The 8973-nt window shown below is 54.6% G+C and overlaps 1 protein-coding gene across 1 annotated transcript in view; it reads left to right on the top strand.

The window, feature by feature from the left end:
• The window catches only part of LOC104411860 (netrin-3), a 21934-nt gene that overhangs the window by 9293 nt on the left and 3668 nt on the right, over positions 1 to 8973 (top strand). The window contains exons 3-4 of the mRNA XM_010022394.1: positions 5527 to 5676; positions 6626 to 6679. Coding sequence (XP_010020696.1) covers positions 5527 to 5676; positions 6626 to 6679 — 204 coding nt within the window. The remainder of the gene's footprint in view (positions 1 to 5526; positions 5677 to 6625; positions 6680 to 8973) is intronic.

Below are 8973 nucleotides of genomic sequence, written 5' to 3' on the forward strand. Positions count from 1 at the left end.
CTTGTGTCCCCCTGCCTGTGGCGGGGGGTTGGAACTGGATGAGCTTTAAGGTCCCTCCCAACCCAAACCAGCCTGGGATTCTATGACTGGTGGGATCCAGGCTGAAACAGTGCAGTGAGCCATGGCTGCTCTGAATTCATCCCTGATCCCTCTTTTCCAGCCCAGAGTGCAAGTACCTCCTAGAAGGGAATGCAGTATCTCATGGGAACTGGGCACCTTTGCTGCTGTGAGGAAATAAACATAATGTGTTTATGTAGGGTCTACGGGAACTGCTGAAGCATGTTTCGGACCATTAATGTTGTGGCCACAGACATGAATTGATGGATTTGACTTTTGGGGTTCCCCTCTGGGGTGCCCTAGTGTTGTTGGTAGTTATGGCTCATGTAATAGGTGACATCCATCCCTTATCCGTGCTGTGTTCCACAGGAGCAGTTGAGGAGATAAAGGAAGAAACTTCCCCGGTTTGACTGGCGCAGCAGCAGGAGCACGGCTGACCACTGGCAGGGGCAGCTTTGCCTGCAGCCACCTCCTTAGCTCAGCAGTTTTAATCACCTGAGCAACTGACAGATCAACAGATCCCTCCTCAGTAGCCTGTGTTCCCATGGGCTTCGCAGCCCCACAGCTGTGGCCAAGCCATGTCACAGCTATGTCTCTGGGCCTTGGCAGCCCCCCAGCAGCAAGGGTTTCCCATTGATGGAGTTCATGCCAGGCAGCAGCCAGGTTCCAAAGCCATGCCAGGTACCTTCCAGGGACTCTTCATCAGGGACTGTAGCGATAGGACAAGGGTTAACATGTTTAAACTGAAACAAGCGAAGTTCAGGTTAGATACAAGGTGGAAGGTCTTCCCTGTGAGGGTGCTGAGGTGCTGGCACAGGTTGCCCAGAGAAGCTGGGGCTGCCCCCTCCCTGACAGTGTCCAAGGCTAGGTTGGACATGGCTTGGGTGACATGATCTAGTGTGAGGCATCCCTGCAGAGGGGTTGGAACTGGATGATCTTAAGGTCCTTTCCAACCCAAACCATTCTATGATTCTGTGCATCCTGAAGCCCACCATCCTGGGTCATGTCCCATTCCTGGAGGGGTCCTGGCTCTGACTGAGGCCAGGGAGGGATGGAAGCAGCCCCCAGCTCCTGCTGCAGCACTGCTGAACTGGGGCAGCTGCAGCCAAATTCCCTTTTTTGTGAGGTTTGTCCTCAAGCACTGGGGGATCACAGGCAGCCCTGACTCACCCAGACTGGCACCAGGGCATGTGAGGCACTGGGGTGACATCCTCTGCATCCTCTGCAGTCAGCACCCAACCTCCCCACCCTGCCCTGAATGAGGGGTTTCTGCTCCCCGTTGGTTCACCAGCTTCTTCTACCTTTGCTACCAAAATTATCCCATGAAATCCCAAGCAAAGTGGAAGCCTTGCAGGTGTTCCTTTCTCTGTGGTACCCAGTATCCGCAGTGCCGCCGCTGTGCTGGGCAGTGAGGTCTCTGTTTCTGCTCCGGCCAGGGAAGAGAGCAAAAACTGATGATAAATAAAGCAAGCAGGATTTGGCTGGGTGCTGGGAACAGAGAGGAGAGTAATTAAATATGGATCAGGGATACTGCGGGTGCAGCATTTCCTACCCAGGCTCTGGCTCAGGTCCCCCAATTTTCAGCGCTAAGGATGGAGGAAGCAGAGGGACTCTGGCTACCTCCTTCTGCCTGCACCTGGTCCTGCTCCACCATCTTCCCAGGCCTGTAATTGTGGAGCGTTAAGGTGATGGAAAACATCTCAGATGCAAAGTGGCTGCTCTGGAGAGGATGTAGTGTGCAGAGCAGCCGGGGGTGCTCAGGAGCTGGTGAGACAGGGCGAAGACTGATGCTGCTGTGCAGGAGGAATGCCAGTCCATGCTGCAGAGGAGCGGAGTGCTGTAGGGCCCCTCCCCTCCCCTGCTCGCCCCCGTGCCAAGCCAGGGCAGGTCTCTGCCAGCCTGGAATGGGGGTGCCACTTCCGGAGGGCTGGCAGAGTTTGCCCGAGATTTGGAAGTGCTGCAAAGGTTCAGCCTCGCCAGATGAACATGTGCACAAGGGCTGTCCCCTGCCACGGTGCATATGTTGAGGAGGATCTGGCAGTAAAGGCGGTCCCTGTTTCCTGGGAGCCAGTTCCTGGCTCTGCCTCAGGGAACCAAGTTAATAATAAAATCCCTGATGCTTCTGCTCCTTTAGCTGTCCCTTCTTCAGTAAAGCAGAAGGCATTTCCACCCCTTCCTTGTACTTATCCAGTGGTGGATCTTGTTGCGATTGGAAGCTCCTTGGAGCAGGACCAGCACCTGGGAGCCTGCCTGCCCAGAGCCATGAATGGGACTTGTTGATGCCAGAGATATGATCAGGGGTCTGGAGCACCTCTGCTCTGGAGACAGCTCTCTCTGTGGGAGAGCTGGGCTTGTTCAGCCTGGAGAAGAGAAGGCTCTGGGGACACCTTAGAGCAGCTCCCAGTGCCTAAAGGGGCTACAAGAAACCTGGAGAGGGGCTGGACAAGGGCCTGTAGGCACAGGCCAAGGGGGAATGGCTTTAACCTGCCAGAGGGGAGATTGAAATGAGCTCTTAGGCAGAAGCTCTTCCCTGTGAGGGTGCTGAGGCGCTGGCACAGGTTGCTCAGAGAAGCTGTGGCTGCCCCATCCCTGGCAGTGTTCAAGGTGAGGTTGGGGCGGGGTTGGACACAGGGTCTTGGAGCACCCTGCTCTAGTGGAAGGTGTCCCTGCCCATGGCAGGGGGCTGGAACTGGATGAGCTTTAGTGTCCCTTCCAACCCAAACCAGCCTGGGATTCTATGACTAGACAGTTTGAGCTTGTTTTTTTTCCAAAGATGTGTCCTATACCTACAGCTCAGGTATCTACTCTTCTGCAAGAAAACAGAAAGAAAAGGAAAAGCAAGGCTCGTGACAGCAGATGTTAAAAGCAAGTGTGGAGCAAGCTGCTGGGAACTGAAGGCTGTGGCTTTGGATTAAAGCTTTTGCATGTACCATGATGCTAGTCCAGGGCAGAAGCTGAGCATCCCAGCAAAGGCAGATATTTCAGGTGCTAGGGATGAAGCTCGGTTCATATTCAGGAGATGAAGAACCAGCCCAGAGGCCAGGAACTATTTCATTTTATTTAACAAACCCCAATGCATGTTACTAAACCATCCATCCGTGGTTCATTTCTGCTTGGGATGCAGCATCTCTGAAACAGGCATAGAAATATCAGCTGCACATTGCACAAGCCCACATCTCCTGCTGGCACCAGAACGGAGCCCTCAGCCACCAAGGCAAGCTCTTCCCTCCTGGAAGGGCCTCCCAGTGCCAGTGTCACCACTGGGTGCTGCGAGACAGAAAAGCTGGGAGGATGGAAAAGGCAGAACAACCTACAGGATTAATTCAGTGGTGGTAATTGCAAAGTCAGATAAAGAATGGCTGTGCATTAATCCCTGTAATTTAAACAAACCTGTAAACCGTGAGCTTTCTCCAATGAAAACTGGGGAAGCAGTAGCAGCTAAGCCTTAAGATGCAAAAATACCCTCGGTATTAGGTGCAAGACATGCTTGCTGGCAAGCGCAGCTCGATGAGTTAAGCTCCAAGCTAGTGACTTAATCCACTGTTCAAGCTCCGTGGGCCAGATCCTGGAACCCGGCAGGGCTGTGAGCAGCAGTGCTCAATGTGTGCACAGCAGGCATGGAGTTGGAGATGGGGATGGGGATGGAGCTGTGGAGCTAGAGCTGGGGATAGAGCTGGACCTGTGCCCCTGGTTCCTGCATCCCCTGAGCTAGCCCCTACTGTGGGTCACCTCAGGATGAGGAGGGATGGAGATGCTGAGGCAGAGTGGTGGGATGCAGCCATGCTGGGATGTGGGACTGGTCAGGGGAAGCATTGGGTGCTGCCTGGGATGCTTTTCCCATCCAAGTGGGAAGGAGCAAAGGATTTTCATGGCACTGTGGGAAATCCCACCGTGGCAGGGCAAGGGGCTGGAGGTCAGTCTGGCAGAGACCAAGGTCATTTCCCAAAACCATCTATCTGCTGCGGACTTAAGATGAGCAAAGCCGTCTTAATGGCTGATCCAGGTAAAATGTCAAGAGTTATTGAAAGCTTTATTCCACCACATGAAGAGAGATCTGCTTAGATGAATTCAATCCTGATTGTGCTGATATTTACGTCCTTCCTTAAACTTCACACCAAGAATCCAGCACTGGCGCCCAAGAAAGCCTCCATGTTTCCTATGGCCCTGCATCATGCCAAGGCTCCCTTGCTCACTGACATTTGTTATCACAGCTGAGCCCCCAAAATATCCCTGTCAGAAAGACGTCCGCTTCCAGTCCCAGCCAAGATCTGATAAGGGTGAAGCATCTGGTCCCCATTAGAGGCTGCTCGCTCTGGTTTCTGGCCGTGCAGGAGGGGGCCTGAGGAGCAGTGCCGTGGTGCTCCCACCAGCCCCATCTGGTGAAAATTAGGGGAATGATAACATCGGGGGGCTGCGGGGGAGAGCGGGGGGTGGTTGTTGTTTTTTTTTTTTGCTTTGGAATCGCATTCAACTCTTACACTGATGGGGGCCAAGATAACTTCTTCCAGCTCATAGCCAGCCCAGCCCAAGGCAGGGAGATGCTCCTGAGTGAACCCTGCATCCCTCTGTGTAGACAGCTGTCAGGAGGTCATCATCCAGTGATGGAGAGGCACTTCGGGTCTGTTCTGAGGGTGAAGACCCAACTTTCACCCACCTCAGGTGTGGCTTGTCCCTGGGGAGGCTGTGGTAGAAAGGCAATGAGGACATCCTTTGGTCATGGTCTCCAAGAGCCAGGATGAACACGGAGGCTCGTGAGCTTGGGAAGCTTTGAGAAGACCCACTTCAGACAATCCTAAAATCAAGGGAAGGCCAAACTTTGTGTAAAAGCTCGGTGTTGGTTCAGGTCTGTAGATGGAAAAGCTCAGAGGTGAGGGAGCAAGTGGAGAAAATGCCTTTTACTGCTGTATCAGGAGCATTGGCCTGCGGTTGAGGTGGGGGAAGAGCAGACATGGACATGTATCTGTCTACTTTCTGTCACTGCAGTGTCCCCAGTCCCATGCTGGCCGTGAACAAAGGTTTGCACAGCCCCATATGAGCCTTTTGGCAGCAGGCACAGGGCTACCTGTGGAAGTTCCTCCTCCTGCCTGCGTGCATGACAGGCTGTCCCAGGAGCAGTGGGCCAGAAGAAGCTGTTCTCCTGGTGTCTGGACCTTAAATGCTAGCTTGTGTCTGCAGGTGCCTGTGTGAGCTCCAGGGTTTCCAGGAGCTCATCCTGAGCATCCCAGTCAGTGGAGCCATACCCCAGCCAAGACTTCTGTCTGCTTGCCCTCCTGCCCATGCTGCTCACAGCATACATGGGGCCACAGTCTGGACCACAGGTCTTGGCTGTGCCAGCCCCAGCAGCTCCTTTCCACTGGTGCACTCGCCCACCTCCTCCTCACCTCTCCAGAGGCGACCCATTGGGTCCAGTTTGGGGTCTGTGTTGTGCATCACCTCTGATGGTACGTTTTCTCTCTCTCTCTCACCCAGCTTGCGACTGCCACCCTGTTGGCGCGGCCGGCAAGACCTGCAACCAGACAACAGGGCAGTGCCCTTGCAAGGATGGCGTGACTGGCCTCACCTGCAACCGCTGTGCCAAGGGCTACCAGCAGAGCCGCTCACCAGTGGCTCCCTGCATCAGTGAGTGCCCCTCACCAGCACCCATGGGTGGTCTCCATGGGCTGACTCCACTGGCTGCCTCTTGGTTCCCACCCATGCGTGTGCAGCTTCTGGTGGGTAGGAGGCTGAGAAGAGAGCATGTCCATCCTTATGGATGACAGGAGGTGGTCAAGTTAGGATGGTCGGGTCACCTTCTGGCGGCACCTGTGCATCACATCCCCCAGCACAGAAGGCTCTGAAAAGACCCTTTGGGTTAGCACTTCCAGATGACTGAATCAGCTCTACTGGGTCACATCTTCAGCTGCAGCAAGATGCCCCCCGACTGAGCCCCGAGCATAGTCAGATCTGGAGCAAGGCCAGATCCTGTGGTCAGCATAAAACCATGTTATTGTTGCAGTGATTGTGACTTTGTCACAAGTGACAGAGGAACAGCTTCCTGCCCTGAGCTCTGCTGGAGCAATGGCAGTGGGGGTGGGCTGGTGAGGCTGGCTCTTCTCCCTCTCTTCTTCCCCAATTTTAGGGTTAGGACAGAATTTCCCCCAGGTTTTGTCACAGGGAGTCCTGATAAAGTGTTGTCTTTGCCCACACTTACCCCTGTGCTGTGCAGCCTGGATGGAGTACGCTTGGATCAGCCAAGCATCCATCCAATGCCCAAACTGAATTCAGATGAGCTGAGCATCTAGGCAGCATCCGTCCCTGGAGCACGTCTTTTGCAGGAGTGCCTTAGGGCTCTTGGGGCATGCAGCATCTCAGCCTGTCCCAGTTGACTGAGCTCAGTTTGGGCATCTCCGGGTCTATTTAATGGCCTGTGATGTTGGGGTCAGACTCGTCCCATTTCCTATCTTGGAGAGCTGCTAGAGATGACCCAAAAAATCCCCTCTGCACCCTGCTTGTAGGGGGCTTTTGCTGAGGTGTCACAGTCAGAGCTGGTGACTCCTTTCCTTAAGACATCTTTCCTTTTCTCTTCCAGAGATCCCTGCCATCAACCCCACCTCCCTGGTCACCAGCACGGAGGCACCTGCAGGTAAGTGCTTCACATCCCAGCCTGAGCCCATGGCCCCAGCCCTGCCCAGAGACATCCTATCCCATCTCCCCTCTTGATTAACGGCCAAAAAAAAAAATACTGGTGAAAGTGATGACTGACATTTGAAATCCTGTGTATTTCTGGAAAGGGACAACAAAGCTTGACAGGGCCTTGGGTAAAGAGTTTCTCCATCCCCTCCAGGGAGGAAAGCAGGGATACAGCCCCCAGGGCCTCGCCACCCTTCAGCAGGTTATGGCAGGGGTTGTGGGGTGGGTGCTTCTGGGGTGGCTTTTTCTGTATCTCCTTTTGTCAGTGCCAGTGCCAGAAGTTTCTCCTCGGTGCCCTCTGCCCCTGCAGGTCTCTGGCTCTCTGAGCAGTGCTGGTGAGAGCAGGGGGGGTCTGGCAGGCTCAGGAGCCCCTATGCTAGGCCATGGGCTGCCAGGTCCACCGAGGGGGTGGGGGGTGGGGAGTGCAGGTCCAGAGGAGTGAGGTGTTTGGGTATGAGCTGCTCGTCCTGGCTGCGCAGGGTGATGGGACCATGGGAGGATCAGTGTCACTGCTGCTGTCACTCAGTGAGGGAGGAAGCAGCTCCAGCAGCAGGCTGCAAGCTTTGCTTTTCTCTCTCCTCTCCTCTCCTTCTCAGTCCTGTTGGTACTGAAGCATGGCTGTTCCTAGCCATACAACTGTAGGGATCCCAAGCCAGGTCAAGGAGGAAAAGCTAGAGAAAGAAGCAGCCTCTTCTCTCCTCAGGTCACCTTTCACCCTGCTGTCCCCAGGACCTTGGTCTTCTTCCCCATTCCAGTGTGGGGGAATAGACATCCTGCACCATCCTTCACTCCATCTCACGGCACATGGTCCTGGAAAGAGGGCAGGGACACCTCCAGCTCCCCACAGCCATATGTACTGAGGAGCTTCCCCATGCCTTATTTCATAGAACCATGGAATCCCAGACTGGTTTGGGCTGGAAGGGACCTTATGATCATCCAGTTCCAACCCCCTGCCACGAGCAGGGACACCTTCCACTAGACCAGGTTGCTCCAAGCCCGTGTGTCCAACCTGGCCTTGAACACTGCCAGGGATGGGGCAGCCACAGCTTCTCTGGGCCACCTGTGCCGGCGCCTCAGCACCCTCACAGGGAAGAACTTCTGCCTAAGAGCTCATCTCAATCTCCCCTCTGGCAGGTTAAAGCCATTCCCTCTTGGCCTGCCCCTACAGGCCCTTGTCAAGCCCCTCTCCAGGTTTCTTGTAGCCCCTTTAGGCACTGGGAGCTGCTCTAAGGTCTCCTCGGAGCCCTCGCTTCTTCAAGTTTGGGGTACATCTGTTCCAGTGGAAGCCTATGCCCTCCTTTGAGAGCCAGCACCCTGTGCGTATCCTTCTCCCCGGCTCTCCTTCCTGCAGCCTTGGGAATGGAAAATGCCAACAGCCCCTCCTCAGGCTGTTGTGTGCCTTGGACCTACTGTCCATACTTTTGTGAGCATTTTCCAGCATGGCCCCTGTGGCACATGCATGTACTCAGTGGCTGTAGGAGGGGGATGGATGGGCACAAGGGGTGTCGAACGTACAGACCTATGGCAGGAGTAAAGCATGAGGATGGGGGATGGAGAGGGGAGATGCACAGGAGGAAGCTGGTAGCTCAGCTCCTTGCAGAACAGTTCTGGCCCTATACACATGCAGACCCCACGTATTGATGCAGAGAGTGGCAGCACTGCACATCTTGCATGATGGGACGACTGTAAGAGCTGAAGCTGCCTGTGATGGTAACGCTGCTGTGACAGAGCAGACCACCACCCTCTGCTCCTACCTGCCCTGCCTACCACAAGGGAGGGATCTGGGAACACCAGGCTTTGCAAAAAGGAAAGAAATGGGGGGAGGGAAAGATTATTGCAAACAGGGAGCGACGCATGGAGCAGAGTTAATCAAGGTGGCTCCTCTCCAGTGCTTTATAAATAGGATCAGTCTTTGAGTGATGTCTGATCTTTTCAGCTGAGTAAAAGTAAATGGCACTCACTGGAGTCGTGGGTGTTTACTTTGTTTTAGTGGGGCAGGTCTGCCTTAAACTGCCCTAGTTTTATCTGTGGCTTTGTTGCTTTAAGATTTCTGGCTTCCAGCTTGAATATCTTTAATGCAAAGTTGCTCACCTCTGCCCAGAGCCTGCAGCGGGGGAGCAGGGGATCCGCTTGGAGTCCTGCTGCCCCCTTGGCCAGCAGGGATCAGAGACGGGGTGGGTAACTCTGCCTCTTTTTCCCTGTCTCCAGTGTGCTGGTGCTGCGGGCCGGGCTGGCCCCACACCTGAA

Source organism: Nestor notabilis, unplaced genomic scaffold, assembly GCF_000696875.1.
Source record: "Nestor notabilis isolate BGI_N333 unplaced genomic scaffold, ASM69687v1 scaffold16369, whole genome shotgun sequence".
Classification (NCBI taxonomy): Eukaryota; Metazoa; Chordata; class Aves; order Psittaciformes; family Psittacidae; genus Nestor; species Nestor notabilis.